Source organism: Mauremys reevesii, linkage group 5, assembly GCF_016161935.1.
Source record: "Mauremys reevesii isolate NIE-2019 linkage group 5, ASM1616193v1, whole genome shotgun sequence".
Lineage (NCBI taxonomy): Eukaryota > Metazoa > Chordata > Testudines > Geoemydidae > Mauremys > Mauremys reevesii.
In genome coordinates, this window is record NC_052627.1 from 113,417,589 (window position 1) to 113,440,242 (window position 22,654).

At 42.7% G+C, this 22,654-nt stretch overlaps 2 protein-coding genes across 2 annotated transcripts in view; one reads left to right on the forward strand and one right to left on the reverse strand.

Moving 5' to 3' along the window:
• Window positions 1-22,654, forward strand: part of STK32B (serine/threonine kinase 32B) — a 313,103-nt gene that overhangs the window by 8,299 nt on the left and 282,150 nt on the right. The window lies entirely within an intron of this gene.
• On the reverse strand, window positions 222-7,149 carry CYTL1 (cytokine like 1). The gene is made up of 4 exons (XM_039540823.1): window positions 6,916-7,149; window positions 6,780-6,824; window positions 5,364-5,492; window positions 222-5,199 (listed from the first exon to the last, which is right to left on the reverse strand). The coding sequence occupies exons 1-4, from the start codon at window positions 7,057-7,059 to the stop codon at window positions 5,116-5,118; spliced, it is 402 nt and encodes a 133-aa protein (XP_039396757.1). The 5' UTR covers window positions 7,060-7,149; the 3' UTR covers window positions 222-5,115.

The window sequence follows — 22,654 nt, forward strand, 5'->3', positions numbered from 1 at the left end:
CTTATGCTCTATGCCTTGATAGAACAAATATCTGGTCTAAATTATGAGATCCAATAAAACATCTTCCCATTCTTCAGAAAATATATAGTGAGGGATTCTCTTAATTTTCCTGCTTGTTAGGACTCAAAATCATCGTAAAAATAATCTAAGCACATTCTCTTTTGAGACGCACAAAGGATGTCTAGACAAAAATTTGTTGAAAAGATTTTTTTTATTGGCTTTATTTTCAGATCTTATTTTCTAACTGCTATATGACATCACCCAAGGATGTGCTTTTCTTCTGAACTGAGGCTTTTAACATGGACACAGGCACAGAAGATTAAGAAAATTTGTTTTCATGAGATCACAATCTTATTCTGGGCGTGGGGAGACAACACTTTGTCTTTGGCTTAGAAAGATAGCAGCAGTTCCCTTACCGTTTGAATTTTTCTGGCCGGCTGGCAATGCAATTTAGGGCAGTAATTTAGGGTTGCTGTTTACTGTGAGTCTAAGGGGAGAAAGTAGGTAAATCCAGGAGTTTTTTGCAAGTAAACGTGGTGCTCATTCTTTGGAGTTTGGATCTGCATTGAGCAGCTTACTACCACTCTAGAACATTTTTGGGGGGAGAAAGAGGGACAGGGATGTGTAGATAACCATAGTGGGTAAATATTTGCAAAGTAACATTCAAAGCTATACTCTCGGAGCTTTAGCAAAGCATTTGAAAAAGCTAACTCATGTCCTTGTGTTTGCACTGCCCAGAGATGTCATACACACAGGGGAATGGAGACCATGGTTATATGTAGTTTGGACAAATTCATATAAAAAGAAATAGTAATACAAGGGATTAAAACACACCAGGTCAAATTTCTCTCTAGTCTAATGCTGTCTATTTCAGTGGAATTGCATACAGGTGAACTTGGTCTGTGTTCTGTATCGGCAAATCCCCATCAGACCAATCGAACACAGTTTGTTACCTCCAATTTTCTTGGATTCAAATGAAAAATAAGAGCGTCATTTCTACCCAGTTATTGTTAAGGATGTGGGTGGGATTTTCAAAAGCACCCAGCGTTGGCCTAACTCTCTGCATTGAGCCCAATGGATGGGGAGTTAGGCAAACATTAGCCTCTTGAACAACAAACCATAGGGTGGGGTTTTCTAGAGAATTGGAAATTAAGCTGGTTGGAGCATTTTTCAGAATAAACAATGTTGCCAAAAAATGAAAATTAAATGTTTTTGAACAATTTTGCTGCAGCCTCCAGCCCCACGTTCACAGACCAGCTTTAATTAGGACTAAGTGTAAGGAGGGAGACCAATTAAGGAAGCAACAATAACACGATTAAAACAAAGCTTTCCCCAGTGGAGAAAATTGACTGAGAGGGGTGGCATGGGACAGGAGAACTCAAGGTGTCTCCAAAGGTGGGCAGTGTTCTTCTGCCCTATCACTATGGAACTACTTTCTTTGCCCATGGCTATCCTATGGAGTGATCTTGCATGGGGGTTTGCTGCATGCAGAGGGGATCCAGGGAAAGACCTAGCCTCAGGATTTATTACTTTTACTTTTTCCACAAAGCGAGTGGGCAGACAATCAACCGGGTACTTCATGGCTCTGCACCTTTTGCAGTCATTGTACACTGATGCAAAGTGAACATATATTGCTACCAATCGAACTTCGTAGCATTTTACACTTGCTTTGCACTCAGGTAAAATGACTACATGAGGTGCACAGCAACTAAAAGGATGGCCCAGTGTGTCTCCCTAATTCCTGCCCAGTCTCTGCTCCTTACCCCTCCACAGGTCTCAGTGGAGAGTGCTCTTCAGGATCAAAGAAGAGAGATGCTTGTGCATCTTTCACATGGTGCTTTACCCACCCATGAACCTCACTGGGGTGAACTGTACCACTGTATGTTGCTGTGAAATGTAAGCACTAGCTCTGCTTTCAGTATTTTTTTTTTCCGTTAAAGATGGCATTTGAGACATGATAAAGTCTGAGTTGAACCTAGCTCCTCATCAATGGTGTGCCTGGACTATGGAGCAAACCTTCTCCTCTGCCCTTTCCTCATCCCTCAGCTTGCAGTACAGGGAGCATCTATAGTGACTAGAAGCACATCAGGCTGCATAGAAGGTCAAGTCCAGGTCTTCCCAAAATGAGCAGGTTTACCCCTCTGCCCAGGATTGGCTATTATTATCAGGGGCCTTGTTGTGTTGCATTGTAAGGCCCTTAATATTTCCCCAGCACTGTTTGCTAAACCAAATGTCCAAGTGCTCAGACACTTAATTAAAGATGAGTGTTTTTTCTAGCAGAGTTCAGCTGTGACTCGATTTCTTGGTTGCCCCAGAGAGACATCAGTACTTGTGCTCTGCCTGGCCTGCTGCCAGCATGCTAATCATTTTCTTCTGAAACACACTTGCTGCTAAAGGAGTTGACCTTAGGTCAATGCTATCAAAGTTGAGGCTGGCAAATTGCTTACAAATGAGTTCTAAGGGTTATATAGCACTTTCCATGGAGGGAAGTGGCTTGAGCAGAAAACACACTAGGCAAACAACCTAAGCAGTGATCAGTGCACGATAGTATGGTTGGAGAAGGACTATTTGCACCACTAGGCAGTGCACCAGTTGAAGATCACATGATGGTGGTGAGCCTTGTTTGGAAGCAAAGTTAAACCAAATGGTTGGGTGGATGCCTGTGCACTGTTAGGAGAAATTTGAGGAATGCATGTGGACATGGTGGGAGAGGAAGGTGTATTCCAGGCATGGCAGGGGAATTAAATAGTGGTTAGTACATTGTATTTCTCTAGTGTAGACAAGGCCTTGAGGTATTATAGATGCCTTTCTATATAGAGATTTGCAGATCATACAGAAATTGGAAGAGGCTGAGATCAGAATATGAAGGTGGAAGGGGACCTCCTCACTCTCATTTTGCTCATTTTACATCTCTGACTTAGTGTTTTACTGGCCCTTAATTCCATGCAGTCTAACAAGATATTCTGGGGTAACAGAGGTTCTTGGGGTGGCTTTCAAATAACTCTCATATTCAGATCACATGGGACTGTTGAGATGTAAATAATACACACCTGAATAGAGTCAAGGTCAAACTTATTCTTCAAGCAAAGGAGTTAGTCTTTCTTGCTTATGGCAATGTGTTTTTATTGGAATTCTCAAGCTCATTTAGATTTCTGCAGGCATATTTTGTTTCTGCTTAGATCTTCATTAATCTATATGGTAATTTTAGATTTATACGTCAATACTTTGCCTTTCTGAAAATATCATGTCCTTTTAATTAAACTCAGAGCACTCCTGTCAGGTAGGAAAATATTATACTAATTTTAGAGATGAGTAAAATGAGGCACAGAGAAGTTACATTGACTTGTCCAAAGTCACACAAAGGTCTGTGTTGGAACATTATGTAGGAGTTCTGATTCCAGTTCCTTTCTCTAAACACTAGAACATTCTCCCTCCTCAGAAGCTAATCCAGTAGATGCAACCCATCTCCCCAAGAACTCCATGCACGACTGTGCCCCTGTTCATGAACAGCCATAATGTGATCCAACTTTGTGGAGCAGCTGCTATTGATGATATGTAAATCTGTGAGAGGCAGCTGAAGAATTCTAATGGCCCCTCTTCCCTGATCAGAACCAAGTGCTGCATGCCACAGCTGAGAAGACTATAGTTTCTGTGGTATTGGGTAACCCCAAAAATATGTCAGCTCTTTCCTGTCCCTTAAACCTTGACATTTTTTAAAAAAAGATAATTTAGGGGTTCTTTTTAGTTGCCTGATAACTTTTGAGCCTTTGGGGTTCATGGTTCCAAGCTTTTCACTGCAGCCAAGAGGGGGCTAGGAACTTCTACGTCTTTTTAAATGAAAGTTGAGATTCTCACAATCACATGACTCCAGGAGCTGGGGCTGCCAGAAAACACCAGACATTGAGACTGGCAATTAAAATCATGAGAGTTGGTAACACCTGAGAACAACGCCCCAACCACCAGCATCAAGGCTTGTGAAGGAGGAACCAGCAGCACAGAGTAGAGGAAGGAGCCATCTATGTGTATAGTTGCCACTTCCATGGGTCTCAGAGTTTCTTCTAAGTGGGTCCCAAGAATCTGCAAGGTTGAAGGGGGGAGGGGTTCACTCCCTGTACACATTTCAGGGCCACAAAGTCCTCGTACTAGATGGGATGCTTTCATGGAGTTTCCAGTCTTGCTCTTTATTATATCCAATATATGTATTTTATTTCTATGACTCAATTATCACTCAAAGTTCTGAATAAGCTTCCTGGACTGCTCTCCCCAAGCTAAATTTTTGTAACAAACTGAATTAAAAATGAATATTCATCTAGTAGTACTAATAAAGTTAGCATTTAAAAATGGGTGTTTCTTAAAATGTTTAAAAACACATTTGATGACATTTCTAAGCACAGAAACATTTGCATTGCCATGGAAACAAAGCTGAAGACCGCTCATGCTGGAAAAAAATCAAGTTATAGGGTGATTGTGGAAAAAGAAGCTAGAGGGATGATATCTTTCAGTGTGTACGTGAAATGGATCTGATGTGATGCTGACTTCTCTGGGTAGAAGGGTGTGTTTTTTAATTGAGTTTTTCACTGAGATTTCCACTGACTAAAGGGTTTCTTTCTATACACACAAGGTTGACACTAAAAGGGATCAACATCCATGTACATAAACTGGACAAGTACAGAGATGTCTGTGACTACAGACTAACACTTTTACCAATTGCTTTAGAAAAAATAGACAGGTGCAAGCCTACCTCGACTGAGAGAGGAACCACTAGGTCAGAATACGATTTTTTTTTTTTTTGGTATGAATGTAGTTATTCATGAAAGAGTAACAAACCCAGCATTTAATTTCTGATCAAACAAAACATACTTTCTAACTTGCTCTCAACTGAAAACATCAAATGACTAAAATGCTTTCTAACCATAGTTTCGCTAGCAGCTTGATAGGTATGTAAGGCATGCAGATCATTTCCTGCCAAGGCTGAGAAACATGGGTAGGTCTGAGATAATAGGGCTGGTGTGCTTGAAAAAGAACAAGGTTGTAAATGTTGTAGTTGATTGCATTTTTTGGGTGGCTCTTGGCTTCCTTTAAACCATCCCAGGTACATCCTGTGGTCTGACTCTCTTAGCTCTGAATGACAGAGGGATCAGTCGGAGACAGGATAGGGATTTCCAAAGCATCACAATCGTCAGTAAGGAACACTAAGTCCTGGGGAAATAAGAGTAATTATTAGTGTTATAAATGGGCAGTAGGGAGGCAGAAGGCAGTGGAAAATATCAAGTTTAGGCCTGATCCACCTCCACTGAAGTCAATGGCAATTGGATCTGGCTAGAAGCAGATGTATAAGTAGCAATGTATGATCATTGACATACCCTCCTGCAGAAGGAGATCATAATGGTGTACAGGCTCCGGATCTTTTCCTTCAGAGCAATCACTTGCGGCACTCTTTGGCATGCAGGGTATGCCACAAAGTTACGGAGTTTTGCCAACACACAATAATTCTGCAAGGCATAGAAAGGGTTATTTGTAAAACTGCTTGGATACACTACCCATTCCCTTTCATGGGAATTCACAACTCCCAGCTCTATGTACATGTGTTTTTAAATAAACCATTTATTATGTAAACAATCAATATTTCATAACAGGGTTGTCTGCTCTCTCTTTGGTAACTGCATAGACACCCCGCCCCCGGTCTTGGCTCTCATAGTTCAATACCATCACTGGCTTCTTTTTATGTTCTCTAGTAGAGGATAATGCCAGCAAAACCCTCTGGAGTTAGTGGAATTATATGCAGGAGACTTTGGTCTATTCCTTCGATAGGAGCACCTCAGTTTGTTACAATATATAGTAACCAAGACCTCTCTGTCATCATTTGCCTCACTCCCACTGGACAGAGGTGTAAGAGTCAGGTGGAACTTTGTTCATGGCACTTAACATTTGTGCAGTATTTTGACAATGTAAACTAATTTCACCATGTTCCTGTAAAGCAGGCGAATAAATTATTACTGTCCCCATTTTGAAAACAGAGAAACTGAGGCACTGAAGTTAAATTTACTTGCACTTTGCCATGCAGTGAGTCAGTGGGAAAGCTGGGAGTAGAACCCAGGAGTTCTTGGCTCTCAGCCCTTTACTGACTTCATTAGATTATGCTGCCTCCAACAAAATTTAAGGGGTTTTCCCAGTTGTTTGTGAAGAAAGCATAACACAGCATATTCTACTGCTTAGCACTGGAACTTAAGGTGCTTGCACAAAAGAACGTCACACACATCCTTTGTGGTGGAGGGACATGCATTTATTATTATCGCTGCCATTCTTTTGTCTCCTATGGAAAACTTTCAGAGAGCTCAAGAAGTGGTAGCTGATTAAAAAAGAGAAACTCAGCAATGCACTCCCCCACTTGCATTCATTGAAATAGCAATTTGAATGAGCTAGATATGCCACATGTGGAAAGAAGACAAAAGGGTCTTGATTCTGCTTTTGACCTTTTCACTATTCTCATGCATTCCCATGCATACAGTACTTGCTGGTAATATTCCATTACAATAAATATACAAATGTTACTCACTTAAAAATGGTGATTTAATCATTTCCACAATTATAAACAAGAAAAACTTCAGGAAAAACATCTTTTTTTAAATGAGATCCTACAGTGCTGATTTTCACTGTTTCTCTCTAGTCTAGTTAAAATTTCAGAAAATAGCTACAATCCATACTCAGAGTAGGTCCCATACTTTTTTCATTAGCTGCTTTTAATTCATGGTTGTAAAGAAAGAATAGTGTAAACTTACATGTATGTCCAAGTAGAGCTTGGGCAGCATCTCCACACAGGGGTCCTGTAGTAAAGAATAGAGACGTTGCAATTTTTTTTCCTAGGGAGATTTGTTTCAAAAGCAACAATCTAAGTAGTGTTTTAGATCCACTCACCACAGGTTCAGGGTTCTGTAAATTCTTAAATGATGCCATGATTTCTTTGCTCAAAGACAGAATCCTTGAGTAGCAGGTTTGAGGAGCTGAACTAATCAACAGAAAAACAGAGAGCAGAACAACCAAACTCAGCAGCATCTTCATTGTGGAGAGTATGTCAATAAATGTTAATGGGTTCACAACTACTGATAGGTTTCAGTGGACTCTAAGTTTGACAAGTGGACTCCCACCTTAAATAGGCTCTTTTATCAATGAAAAAAATGTTTTGGGGTTGGGCCAAACAGCGGCTCACTGCCGTTTTAAATTTCCTGCCAACCGGCGAGCCAAAGCTGCTAGCACTTTCCTGCCCTGGAGCAGGGAAAGGAGGGAGTGAGGATAACCAAACAAACACAACTGGTACACTTTATCCCCTAGAGAAAACAACCCAGTAACCATCTAAAGGCTAACGCAAGTATGTGTAATACACAACACAGGATTATTGTGGAGTTGCAGACCCCGCTCCTGCAACCATTTAGGCACATGCTTCTCATTATGCACACAAGTAGTTTCATTGTGTGGCTGCTCACATGCATAAAGAGAAACAGGTTTCTCTAAGTCTAATGCTAGCAAGATGGGAGCCATATATTGTTGTATTAGTTAGAATAGAAAATGGCTGTAGGGGCACACATCCTCTGCTGGTTTTGGAGATGTTGCTGAATCTGGGAGTGTAGTGGGTTTTGTTTGTTTTTGTTGAAGTCACTATTTCTATTGTCTGTATCTACATATTCAGTACTTCTAGGATGAAACATATTCTCCTTTTAATCTCAACTTCCCAACACTGGACCAGATTCCATTTCACTTTCTTTTTATGGTAAAGGGATAGTGTACCTTTTTTGACTTTAGTCTTTGACTTAAGTCGTGACAGGTTGAAGAGTTTCCTGTCCACCAACCCTGGATACACTCCATCTTTCATGTCCTTAAACGTGCCGTTCAAGACTACAGAGAAGAAGATTCCAAAGAGAGTAGGGGCAAGAACACATCCTTGCTTTACTCCGCTTTTCTTCTCAAAGCTGTCCGAGTGGACCCGTCAAACTGGACAGTTGCTCTTATGTTGTCATGGAATGAACATGTACAATTGAATAGGATGCCCACCAACCCTATCTTTTCTAGTATTGTAAATCTGTAAATAGACCTGCTCTGCTGACTGTGTCAAATGCTTTGGTTAGGTCCACAAAGGTGATGTACAATGGTTGGTTTTGCTCTCTGCATTTTTCCTGGGGTTGATACACAGAAAATATCATGTCTATAGTTCCTGAATGAACTAAAATGCTAGTAAATTAAACTAACAACCCATAACAAATATGATCAGTGATTTAATAACACTTCAGGTTGCTCCAACACAGGGCCCAGATTTTTAAAGGTAATTAGGAGTTGGTCTCCTTAATAAAGCAAGGCCTAAATCCCATTTTCAAAAGGGACTTACACTCTTAGGCCTACAGCTGGGTTGGAAATGTTTTTACCATCCCATGAAAACTTTTGAAGTTTAAATTTTTTTCTCATTCTGCAGTGATATAAAAGACCTTTCAAAGCTTTTCATGATAAACAACAGACCATAGAATAGCTGATATCTTGCATGACTCCTAACTACTAGACTGTACGAGACCTAGGTTCATATCCCTTCTCCACATCAAGCAGTGCAGGGATTCAAACCTGGATCTTTCATATCCTCATTGAGTGCCCAAACCGCTAGTTATTGGCTATTCTCAGGTTGGTTTATTTGCGTACTCCCTTTCGTGAGATTTCTGTTACAATGTTTGAAAGGCCTCTTTCATACCAATGTGGAATGAGAAAAATATTGAAATCTCAAATTGTCATGCTTCACTCAGCAGTGCCAGGCCTAAGTGACTTGACAAAGGTCACACTGGAAGAACATGGTGGAGATAGGAATCAAACCCAGATCTTAAGTCCTAATCAGTGCTTTAAGCACAACACTCTCTTCCCTCTCAATGTCTCTGTATTACAACCTCAGTTTTTACAGGAAAACCAAAATCTCTATATTTCCCAGGTCTCTTTCTTTTGTATTTTTTCCCTTAACCTAGAAATGGAAGCCAGATCTATAAGAAACAACTGTCCTTGTCTCAGGAGCTTGAATTTTTTAAAAGCACATGGATCCTTTTCATAAATGTCTGTTTTGATTACCATAATACTTAACAATAACATGTTATACTTAACTGCATTTAGATTGCACTTTACATGTTCATAGCATTTTAGTGTTTTGATTGCCAATCAGCTGCCGAGTAGACTAATCTGCAGAGTAAAAAATCATTCGGTGAGCTGACAATGAGTGAATAGAGCTGAGCGAATACATCAAAATATTTTCCATGAAATACTCAAAGAAAACATGAAGTTCACTCCACCTGTCTCTATGCCCCTCTTGCATCCACTTTCTGAGAATATTCCTGTGAATGAGATTAGTGGCAGGAATGTTCATGGAAATAAGTTTTAAGCTAAATAATAAAGAACATTTTGCAAAACTTTAAACTCCTAAATGTGACATTCAAACTTAATTCTTAGTTACTCGTCTAATCAGAACAGAAAACAATATTGTGTGACTAATGAATCCAATCTAACTAACAAAGTGCACTTCACGTGCACATGGAAACAATGAGAGACAGACATGACAAGAGGGTTTAAATGCAGAGGCCACAGCTTTATTTAAAACTTTTCCCAAACTGGGTAGGTAACTTCACTAAAACCAGAAAGGTTGTTCCAGTGCATTTCCCAGTGGGCACTAATGGCCCTGGGAGACATAAACTTGAGGAGGGTATGAAAGCCATGTCCTCTCTGCTCCCTCAAGCCTGCCAAGGGACTCTGACTAGCCAGAGTCCTGACCCACCCCCCTCCTCCATGCTGAAGGTGGTTGAGAGGAGAGGAGAGGAGCCAGGAGTTGCCTGGGATAGAAGCACCCCTTCCCCTTCCCAACATGGTCATATCCAGGCAGCCCAGTATAGGGACCTTATTCGGACACTTTTCTTCTAACCCATGAACTGCACTGGAACCTGCTGAACTGCAACAATTGTAATTTAACCCCTCCCCTGACCCCCAGACCAGAACTGGATTCCAGGTGTAAGGTGAAAAATCTCTCACCGGAGTTAGCCAGCCAGTTTTGCCCCATGGAAGAAGTCCCTTCCAGACCCCAAAACTGGTGATCAGCCAAACCCCTGGCATCACCAGGGATCCAGCAAGTAGATAAAGGATGAGGCTGAAATTGGGAGCCCACAATGGCCACCCAGCCTAGTCAGCAAGCTGCATCAACCACCCTCACACTGCAGTACCACCACATGGGAGCCAAACACCTGGCCCCAGCACCACACTCACTGCCCAGTGGCAGCAGCAGTGGGCAGGACAAGTCCCCCTCTCCTGCCAAGTTCTGGCCCCTGATGCAGCATGTGATCCATTCCCACACCCTGAGCATGAGAGAGGAAGGAAGGGCGGGCGGTAGGGGAGAGAGAGAAGCAGCTCCCACATGCTTGAATAAAGGGGTGTGAGAGAGAGAAAAGGAGAGGGCTCTACTCTGTGCTGATTAGGCCTCAACTGGAGTATTGTGTTCAGTTCTGGGTGCCACCGTTCAGGAAAGATGTGGACGAACTGGAGAAAAGTGCAAAAAAGATTAAAGGTGTAGGAAACGAGACATATGAGGGAAGATTGAAAATATTGTTTGTTTAGTCAGGAGAAGAGAAGACTGAGAGGGGACATAAGTTTTCAAGTACATAAAAAGTCATTACAAGGAAGAGGGAGAAAAAATGTTCTCCTTAACCTCTGAGGACAGGACACAATGCACTGGGCTAAAATTGCAGCAAGAGTGGTTTAGACTGTACATTAGGAAAAACTTTCTCTCAGGGTGGTTAAGCACTGGAACAAATTGCCTAGGGAGGTTGTGGCATCTCCATCATTGGAGATTTTTAAAAGAGCAGGTTAGACAAACATCTGTCAGGGATGGTCTAGATAATATAGTCCTGCCATGAGTGCAGGGGACTGGACTAGAAGACTTCTTGAGGGCCCTTCCGGTGCTTTGATTCTATGTGGAGCGCTGCTTCATCTACTCACCCTCCCGACTCTGGCCCCAGAAGATGTTTCTGTGGCTCTTGGCTCCACCAAAGCCACACTCTGGCTAGCGAAGTGGCCATTCAGAATTCTTGGTATCAAATACTTGCAATGAGTCACATGTGACCAATCCCAAGAGCTAGATATATGTGCAGATGCTGTTTAGAGCCTGAGGGTGGCTGGTGGCAGCAAAGGGGAGAAAGAGGAAGCACCCGCAACTGCCTACTCATGCCCCAGTGTTGCATCCTGCCTCCTTGCTCAGACACAGGGAGAAAACTGCCCTCTATCCCAGTGCAGGCGGAGGGGCTGGAGCTTTGGATCCACCAGCCTTCTTTCTATATACCCTCCCCCACCCCCATTTGCTCATTAGCAGAGTGGACCTGGCACAGGAAGTGGTAAAACTGACTTGCATTCATAAAGAGAGAGCAGTTCCTCGCTCACCAGGACTCCTCCTAGGGTGATGCAGTGCTGCATTGCCCCATACTTAGGGCTAGAAACAAAGGCTGGATCTAGCCCTCAGTGAATAGTTTCAAATAACCAATAAATTTCAGAAAAATCACAGACTGCTTATGGACATCGTGTGCATGGAAAAAGAAGCCAGATTTGTCAAATAATTCACTAAGAATTATTTGCTCAGCTCTAGCATTCATCACTAGCAACAGAGTTCTCCCACCCCCTGCACCTTCTGGTGAAGCTAATGTGGAGAAAGCTGCCTGATGCATTGAGCCACATGCCAGCTGTGACAGTTAAAAAACGAGCTACACTAAATGCTATTGAATAGAGGCTGGTTTTAAGAAAACCACTGTTGCTGAAGGAGGAAGTCCAGGTTTAATTTTCTCATCTTTGGGCCAGATCACACACAGAGAGTTGATCCAAACCCAAGTGAATAGCTCAATGTCTGCCAAAGCTGCCAGCACACTGGCACTTCTCAGCATGCAAACTAAGCTGCTCAGTTAAGAAAATAAAGGAATTTTTTTTTAGTTGCATTAGAGTTTGTAGCTGCTTTGAGAAGTTCTAGCAGATCCACTATGAACAGCTTATTTTCAACTTATGTCCCTGATATGGGCAAACAATTATTCCCTTTATTTAAGGTGAGCACTGAACTTCTTAGAGAGACGTGCTATCAGTTCTAGACATTGAGAACTGATAACCGGACATAGAAACTTTCACTTCTAGAGCACCTGGTACAAATCTGGTCCAGGTATATAGTGACCAAAATCCATCTATTTGTTGCTCACTTACCTATGTGAGGCCAGTTGGTCTTAGATCACATTTTCCATCTTATGGAGAGACGGAAGACTTGAATGGATATGGAAATGGAATTACTCTTAGCAGAAGTGAGTGACCTCTGAAAGTGGGTAATCAAAATTGACATAGAAGGGGGTCCTCAGAGCCAGATAGCAGCAGTAGCTAAGGATCTAAATGTGTCTGATTCAAAAACGGTATGAATTGCCCAGCTTCTTTCTTACACCATGAGTTGATTCCTTCAGGTCTGTGATGTGTGATCCACACTGGCAGGACAGTGTGGGTAAATTTTCACTGTCATGCACTGCGTCTGATCAGTAGACAAGATATTCGGTCTCTAATGCCATCAAGATGGCACATTTGATGAGCTCTAATTATTTACTTAGAGCCAGATGCTGCCTCCCATACTCATGTTGAGTAGTATCTTTGCTACTGACCATGTGTGATTTCAACAGGACAACTAGTGGAAGGATTACTCAGTGCTAGTGGGCTTGATTCTGCTCTCACACAATGTAAATCAAGAGTAGCTCACTAAAGAAAGTGGAGTTGCACTGATGTAAAATTGGTGTAAGCAAGAAGAGAATCAGGAAATTACTGGAAATGTTACTACTGCGGACTATTTATATTTAAAACCAACAAACTTTCCATCTATAGGAAAAATTTATTTAGAACCTTCAGCTCAAACGCAAAGGGAAAAGCAGTCTTTTTACATTTCCAGTGGCTACCGTGGACTTCAGCAATGGGTCCATCAACATACTGGTGTATATTCTATTAAAACAACAAACTAGAGTTGTTAGTTAGTGGCAGGGTTTTTTTAAAATTGTAAATACACAATAAAAGCCAAGCTAGGTTGGCCTGGTCACAACATAACACAACACAGGGATCCAAGTCTGGGTCATTACCTTGCCTTGTTCTCCAGCCAGTAGAAAGGCCAGCAGAATCAGCACATTCAGCTCCAGGAGGGAAGGAGTAGTTCTCTCTAGCAGCATCTTCTGGCTAACTGAAGTGGTAGAATTGATAGCATCTGATGAAACTGTTCAGCCCTTCTCATCAGGGAGAAGACTGCGATATATAGACTTTGAGAGGAAAATAGAGGACCACTTTTCTTAACAAAACTAACATGTGGCTGAGTGGTAGGTAAAGTCTTGATAAATCTCTGGTAATATTTGGAGTGTCACAAGATGACCAGTGTCCCCAGACCCGGGGGAAATGGGGCCAGCCCCACCTGTGCTGTAATTAACTACATCTCAGCCTGAGGGGGGTGGAACTAATAGTATCAGGTGCTAACATGGTGAACATATGATCTTATTAAAAAGTCTGGAGAGAACACAGTTGGGGGAAGCTATGATAGGAACTGCAGGCAGTAGCTTGGATTCCTGGGGGAAGCCCTGGATAGGGCCTGTAAAAAACAGAAAGGTCCCTGGAAGAAGCAGCCAGATTGTTCATGTGTGGAGGCAGTGGGAAACCAGTCAGGAGGAAAAGCATTTCCAGGGAACTGCAGTAAACCATAGGCAGTGAGAGGGACTCCCAGTAAGGTAGCCTGAGAGTCAGGTTTCTATAGCAGAGCCATAAGGACTTAAAGGTAGCACCAGGGGTAAGAGCTGAGCCCAGAAGGTAATATGAAGAATAGCCATGGGGGCAGAAGCACAGTGCGTGTGGATGTTTTGTTTGACATTTAGTTGGACTTTCCTTACTCTGGAAAGGGACTAAATTTTAAGCGTGACCTTGCTGGAGGACTGCGTTACCCAGAAGAAGACTTCCTGTGGAATCAGACCAGCTGATAAGAGACTGATGAAGAAGGAAGTCTCTCTGCAATGCTTTGCCATGACCTGAGGGGGTGCTCTGGTGAGTGAGCCCCAGGACATGGGGGGAGACTGGAGACAGAGGATTAGAAAGTTGAGGTGTGTCTAAGCTACAAAATTCTGATTCAGATCTGAACTCCCCCACCTAGGTTTTGGTCAGAGACCTGAGGACCATAGAAGCCAAGCAACCAAAAGGTACTTGAGCAGGGAGAGGAGAACCATCAGCATGTAAAGGGAAGAGAAGAGAGGGAGCTGGACTTTATATCATAAGGTTGTGGTGAGGTGGTAGCAAAATGGAGATGCCTAGACAGGAGAAACATATGACAGGAAGACACTGGTGGAGAGCAAGATATAACTTAATGTTCAATGTGTGTTATGTGTTGTCTTCTGTGCCTATTCACAGAGGATCTGAGTCTGTTATAGTATCCTAGTTGAGAACTGTGGGACTGATCCAAAACCCACTGAATTCAGTGGGGAGTAGTTCAGCCTTTTAGCTGAAGTTGCAGATGTTCATGCCTGTGGCTCTAGAAAACCCAGATTCAATCTTTGATAAGGATCAAGGTGATGGTTGTTATAAAGAAACACCTTAATTGTACATGAATTTCTGTGTTGGTGATCACATGTCACACAACCATTGGAGCTTCACTCTTATGGTTTCTGATGTCACCAGCACCGTTGGTGGAAATTGCAACTTGTTTGTTTACTCTTTAGTATGCAAAATTCCTTAAAAAAGCAAACAGAAAAAGAGAGATTGGGAAGTATCCCATGACTTACCTACCTACATTTTTGAGCTACATAGTCTTGTTTGCTTTTAAATTACTAAAAAATGAAACACATTTTTTTTCCCTAAAAATGAAAGGGCTTGCTGTATGGGCAGAAATTCCTGTCATGTTTGAACAGTCTACTGAGACTCCAAACAACTTTCTTTATTATCCCTTTAAAGTTGAAGATTTGTCTAGTGAATGTTTATATTAATAATATTTGGAGGCTGCCATCGGGCACTTCATGAAATGAGCCACTGATTAAAAAGGGGGGAAATATAGAAAAATGCTTTTCTTTAAGCCCTGTGTATTTAGGAAGTGATTTAAAACACCTTTCCGAAGCTTTCTGTTGTGACAAAAATAACACTCCTTGCATTTAGAGCTGGGCAGAACTGCTTTAGCAAACTTTGGTCTCTCCATTACAGTGAGGTATTCAGAGGCTTATTCTAGATACCAGGGCTTCCTGTAAGGGTTTGTTTACACTGGGATTTACTTATTTTGCACTGATGCAGTTATATTGATGTAACTACACTGGTATGAACCTTTTAGTGCAGATGCACTGCATAGGCAGGGGCGGCTCTAGGCACCAGCGGGCCAAGCACCCGCTTGGGGCGGCATCCTGGGGAGGGCGTCATTTGGCTCCGGTGGAGCTCCCGCCGGCATGCCTGCGGCAGGTCCACCGGAGCCCGGGACAAGCGGACCTGCCGCAGTCATGCCTGCGGCGGGTCCCGTCTTCCCGCGGCTCCGGTTGAGCTCCCGCAGGCATGACCGCGGCAGGTCCGCTCGTCCGGGCTCCGGTGGACCTGCCGCAGGCATGCCGGCGGAGCTCCACCGAGCAAACGCCGCCTCCCAGGATGCCGGAGCCGCGGGAAGAGGGGACCCGCCGCGGGACTGGGGAAGGGCGGCGCAGCGCTCCGCGCTGCTTGGGGCAGCCTACTTTGTAGAGCCGCCCCTGTGCATAGGTGTAAAAGATACAGCTTGCCTTCATTTGAAACTGCGGTAAGCCAGACTCGTGCAAGTCATTTTTTATATGAATGATCTCTGCTAGTGACTTGCACTTCTTGGTGAAGCTCCACTGGCACACAGATGCCCAGTGCAGACAAGCCCTAACCAACTTGCAGTACCTTATTATTATACAGACGTTAGCTTGAAACTGTAATGTCTTCTGTTGGTGATTGAATCCTCTTTGCTGCTTAATCTCTGGTGCTGAATTATTTTATAGTCCTATCGTCATCCCCAACATTCCTCCTGTTTCCGTATACTAAGAGCAAACTGATATTGCCACTCAAAAAGACATTTATTTTAAATCAAGTGAATAAAAGAAACTAAACAAATCCCTATGAAACAGTCAGGAGTAGAACTCAGGTGTTCTGACTAGGGATAGTGAGCATATCTGGCTTCATTTCACATGAGCCACACAAACCAAAATCTGGGGGACCTATTAACAGGGAACTGGCACTGTACTAATACCTGCAAGTTACTTGAAAGTTAGATTTCTATACAACACAGATGGAGATGGTGGGACTTGGTGGTCTTTGAAGTAGGATGGTCCAATGGTTTAGGGCATGAGCTTGGAACTCGGGAGATCTGCATTCAATTTCATGCCCTGCAACAGACTTCTTTTGTGATTTTTGGGCAAGTTATTTAGGTTCAGACTTTTAGAAGGTATGTTGGCTCCTAACACTGATTTCAATGCCATTTAAGAGCCTAAATACCTTTCGAGGATCTGGGTCTTAGTCTGTCTCTACCTCAGTTTCCCATCTATAAAATGGTGATAATGCTCTAGCTCACAGGGGTGTTGAGATAAATACACTGACAGTGGTGCGTGCACAGCTCTAGTCCTGACTCTCCTCTTTCAGCAGTGACCACTAGACTTACTGATTCTAGTAATGTAGGCTTTAGAGACTTGTCTTCACAGCCAAAAAAAGGGAGTGTTTTTTTTTAAACCCTCAGGATTACTAATACCCATGAGCTATGCCAAGGGAAAAACACAATGAAAAGCAGGCACTTTAGTTTTACCATGAAGTAAACTAGCTGAGGTCTAGCCTGGGGGAGTATGGGGGTGTCTGTAAAAGGTTAGACTTTTACCTCAAGGTAAAACTAAAGTGCCTGGTCCTCGGTGTGTTTTTACCTGAGAGAGCTTGTGTGTTAGTTACCCTGAGGTCAAAACACACTATTTCCTAGCAGTGACGAGGCTTAAGCAACATTTCTAGATTCTGGTTTTAGATTTAGATCCATATTTGTTAATCTGAGGCAGCTGAGAAACCAAGCCCACTTAGTAGCAAACTATCCCCTCCATCCCTTTTCCAAAATATGTTATATAGCTCCAGGTCTTCTCACCACTAGTCATCTTCACGCCCCTTGTTGTCATCTTCACAATGAAGAATGTTATGAAACTAACAGCTAGCAATGAATGTATTGGGGCAGCACATTCAGTAGGCCAAATTCATCTCTGGTGTAAACCCACTAATGAGATTAATGGCTGGGGTCTGAGCTACCCACTCGCTCATAGAGGATGTCCCTCTAGATCATACTGGTAAGGAACTTCTGTGTATGGGTGCCTGATCTGTAGGTAAATGGAGGACTTCATTCCCCAGGACTAGCTTTCCAGCACCTTTCAGCGGTGTTAATTCACTAAAACACATGCAATGGAATGAATAAGATTGAAAATGCAACTACACCACGACTCGATATAACACTAATTCGGATATAACGTGGTAAAGCAGTGCTCGGGGGGGGGGGGGCAGGGCTGCACACTGGCGGATCAAAGCAAGTTCGATGTAACATGGTTTCACCTATAACACGGTAAAATTTTTTGGCTCCCGAGGGCAGCGTTATATCGGGTTAGAGGTGTATGTATAATCAACTGGTTCAACCTAAACAGAAATCCAGGGAGACATCCCTGCTGAACTACAGAATGCACCAAAGCTTTTTCAGTACATTCTTAGCATGGTAGCAGGTTCAGTTTTCCATTCATCCTTTTTGCCCAGAAACTATCATCTGGTCAAATGTGCATTGCTTTGTGTATCTCTGATTGTAAACAGCTCTTCCAATAGACTAATATAACAACAGAGCAAAAACAAATCCTCAAATCAACTAGCTATGATGAGCAAAGTTCCCAGCTCAGATTTATGTAATAGACTGTGGCTCTATTATTATTTTCTCTCCATATACGTAGATCTCCTACTGTGTATAAACCTTATGGATGAAATCCTGGCCCCACTGAAATCAATGGCAAAACTCATTGACTTCATAGAGCCAGGATTTCACTTTAGGTATCAGGAAGCCAACTTTGCGAGCTCCTTCGAGCTACACTGGACATCAAGGATCTTGTCCACTTTGCACGGTGTGAATAACTCCGCAAAGTGTAAGAACATGGAGAACAGGCCCTGGATGAATGAAGCTCTACTGATTACAGTCATGTATGTTGTGAAAACAACTGGAGTGGCTTTCTGTTCAACAAATTGAATAAGCTTATTAAACATATCAGCCAGGCTCAGAAATGGAATTAGGCTAAATAAATTATCGAGCATGACAAAGAAAAGTAAATAATGGATCATGACAAAAATAGTGTTAATATGTATGCTGTGTATCAAATATACTTGTCAATTAAAAACCTTATTTTTATTGCAAACACTTCATCTCAATTTTTTTTAAACAAAAAAAGAAATGAAGCTTCTCTTCTGCTTAGGAACCACACTTCCCAACATCCTGATTACTGAGGGTCCCTATAACTAATTTTGTTTTTAATCCAGACAGCTGAGAAGGCAATGAGCTGGTTAATGTTAAGGGCTCGTGTACATTTTTGTGGAGTTTTGTATTTGCTGACATTCCTGGTATAGTGATAACTTCCCACAGTTAACCCAGCCATAACTTAGATGAAGGCCTTGTTGATACTAGAAAATGGTACCACTTTAACTATACTGTACCATCTGACTTCCCATCCTCTTGATATTAAAAAATAAAATCTAATATTCCTTCTCCGTGCAAGAGGTGTCTGCTATAGCAAATGGAAGGAGATGTAATCACTACAACAACCACTGTCTTGAGATATGATCCATGCCACGTGAAAACATAGAAACCCTTGTATTCAAGGATTGCAGGTTCCAGTCAAACCAGCTTTACCTCATTTCCATGCTGGAGTCAGGGCTAACTGACCTAAACCTATTTATATAATGCTGACCTGATCAATTGTGCAACAGTTATCCTCTTGTCTGATGCAAGAGATTGAACTGGGACCTCTAGAGCTATAATGTGACCTTTCATTGCTTGAGCTAAAGAACCAAGAGTTGTAACTAAGACTTTCATATCCTCCGTAGATCAGGCACAGAGGGGATGCGTAACACTGACCAGAGAGTTACACTTGCATACTGAACCCCAGTTGAAAGCAATGTTAAAACCACTGTGTAACTGTATCAGCTGTTCTGTGTACTCAAAACACTATTGGTGTATTGTGTACCAAACTCAACATGAACCCATTCCATTTATTAGTGGTACATAATTAGCCATGACTTTGTCCATGTCAAATAGACAGAGGTGCAGTTCCTTTTCATGTATAATTTTGGTACAGGTTGTGCTTTTGCAGTAAAACAATCGGAGACACTTTAATAGTGTTAATAGTATTACAACACAGAAATCAACACAACAAAGAAATCAAGGGAATGGAAGCAAAGGTAGAAACCCTTTAGAACCCAGCGTTACTCATTAAAGTTTTAAAGTGATCAGACAAAGCCTAGTTTGATTTACTATCCTGTAATTCCACTATGTATTTATAAATGTAGCCCTCTTTTGCAATAGATGTACAAAGGGCCAGTTCTTGCTTCCACTAAAGTAGTTCAGTGGGAATTTAGCCATTTACCTCAATGAGAGCCTGAACAGCCTCAAATTGTTACCTTTAACAGTCAAAGTGTTTGCTTGAAATCTGATCAGGTGTTGATCTTTCTGGGAATGGGTTAAGTGTGTTTGTTATGCCATCTGGATACAGAAGAGGAGGGTGTTTGCTCTCTGTGTGAGAGAACCTAGTGTGTGAGCTGATAAGTCCTGTGGGAGGACCTAGCAATAGCCAAGCCTGGATAGAAGATCTGAGCTGTTTGTTAACAACAACTACAGAAAAAGCCAAGCACCAGGAAGAAGAGAGTTTGGACTTTACGCACCGTGGACTGTGTTTGTTTGAAGAGCTGTCTGCAGAAGGTGCCTGCTCACAGTACTTTTAAGTCAAGAAAATATTGACTACACTTTTTTGCAACTAGTTATTTCTCATACTCTTTCAAGGGGTGTAGACAATATGTTCCAGAGCACCAGACCTAACTGGCACTCCTAAGTTACTTTTTGATGTTATAGTTTAACGATTTCAAGCTTTTCTTACCTCCTCACAGAACTTACTCAATTTCTTTCTTTATAAAGTTTTCTCTCTCTCTCTCTGCTGCACCACATGTGAAGCTCTAGCTTCCCTTAGGGAAGCATTTTGTTTAGCTGTGTGGACACATTCCTTACAGGAAACAGAGGCCAAAGCATACACACCAGGAACCAAATGAGAAGAATTTAACTTTTAATGGAAAACAAGCCAGAAAACTGGCCATGGGCTCTGAAAGTCAGTATACATTGAACTTGTTTTCCACTTTATTTTTTGTTTTTACTGGTTGAATCAACAGAGTAATGTATGCGTTTTCTGATCACAGGGCAGTGCCCATGGTCAGTCTCATATCCTCGGGCTGCTGTAGGGCTAAACAGAAATACACATCAGACAAGCTTGTGTCCTGCTCACATGTGAGGCAGAAGTGGGCAAGGTCAGTTTTCATCATGAGTCAAAGTTAAGGCAAAGAATTCAGAACATGAATGTGATTTTTAGATGGAAATTGGTGCAATGTGGGAAAAAAAATTGAAGAAAGATTTGTTTATTATTCTATGTTCTTATTACTTTCATGGCAGGTGCCACTATGCATGGTAGGTCAGGTGCTCCATTTTCTTCTAACAGAGTCTGATACCGCCACTTGCACCCAGTGGAATGGCTGGTGTAGTAAGGCATTATTCAGTAAGAGCAAAGATGTCAGAATCTGGCCCTTACTTAGGAATATATGCAAAATGTCTGTCACTGTGCAGGGGCATAGCTGCTCTTAGGGTGGATTACCTGAAGTCCTAGTGCCACCATTTTTCAGCTTTACTTTCCACCGTACTGCAGTGTTTGGGGTTCCATCTGCAGGAGTAAAGCCCAGATTATTAAAGATCTATAGGCATTGCTACACTCAGTGGTGCAACTTCTACCTGATTTAGGAGCTTAGGTCTCCTTTTCAAAAGGGTTCTAGGCACTTAATCAAAATCTCATTCAGCAGAAGCTTTAGGTCAGTTTATATAGTTTTAATGCCAGACAATAGCAGGCCCTTGTGCAGCTGTGCATGAAGATGGGGGTTGCCTCCCCACCTTGGTATCCCCTGCAAGGGCCAGTCACGACTGCAGTCTTTGTGCCCCTGAACACAGGGACTGCCCCTCTTGGGGCCTTCTGGAGTACAAGCCACATAAAATGGGCAAGAAGGTTGGGGAGGAGGAGCCAGGGGACGGATCCTCCCCCCCGCCCCGACATTTCTTGGCCTCCCATACAGAGAGATGCACACTGCATGATTTTAAGGAATGACACTTCATTTACACTGGGGAGCTCCACCCCTTCCGCAGGGCTGTGTGTGTGACCTTGCCCATATCTCATGTATTCCAATGAACTAGTACTAGATTGAGTTAAAACACAGCAGGTAGGAAGAAATGGCAATGTCTTTTTCCAGTCTGTACCCAGCTATATGTGGCCAGATTGTGCAAACCACACAAGGGGGTGATGGGATAGCAGCTTTTGCAGTTTACACACACTGTGGTGGGATGATTCTGGGAATACTTGGTTTTCTTCTGGTAGCCTCATGTGAGCAAAGATTTCTTTTCCTAATCCCTCTTGAATGGTGAAGTGCATGGGGATATAGGAGGAGTTATACTCATCCCAGTTGTTACCTATCAGCTCTGTGTTCTTGGGGAACCAGGACCCAGTACCCAGCTTGACTGACTCATGAAAGACTTCTCCACCACCCCGACATCTCCCCGCCACCCAGCCTCTGCTTGAACCAAAGCCGATCAGAAGAAAGACTTAGACTGCCTTTCATTGCTTTTTGTAAGACACACCTAAACCCCTCCAGACAAGGGTAACAGGATTAAGGAAACTCCCCTAGCCTCATTTGCATCAAAGATGGGACAGGGAGGCATCTCCATTAGCATACAGAATGGAGAACAGAGTTTCCAAGACAAGAACCACACGGAACTCTGGGACCAGGAAAGCAGGGAAGCACTGCATGATGGGGGATCTCTGCTCCAGATGTTAATGAACCCGCCTGCACACACCCAGTTCAGTAGTTATCAGACCAATTCTAGTACTAAATCCTTTATTGGTATCCAAAATATTGAAGCTGCCTAATTACATTGTGAGCTCCCTCGAAGGAACACCGCCCATAGCCAGGAATGATCAATTCCTAAGGTCTAGCCTGGACAAAACAACTTTGGTGTACACCCTTGAGCCATCAGTTTACCCATAAACAAACCTAGTATTCCCCCCTGAACCGTTGTTCTTTCCCTACAAAACCCCCTACCATGCTCAAGTAGGTGCTCTGATGCCTGGATCCAAAATCTGCATCGGTTCCATTGGGACTTCATCTTCTCCTGACTGATCATGTTGGGGGCTCTGCCTGTCTCCAGCACTCCGGACCCTCAGCTGCCACCACCACCTGGGAACCCCGATGGATTCAAGCTTCACGGAGTGGTGAGAACCCAGCTCTCTCTCTCACTCTCAGTATAGACTTCTGACCCTGACTTGTGTGATCA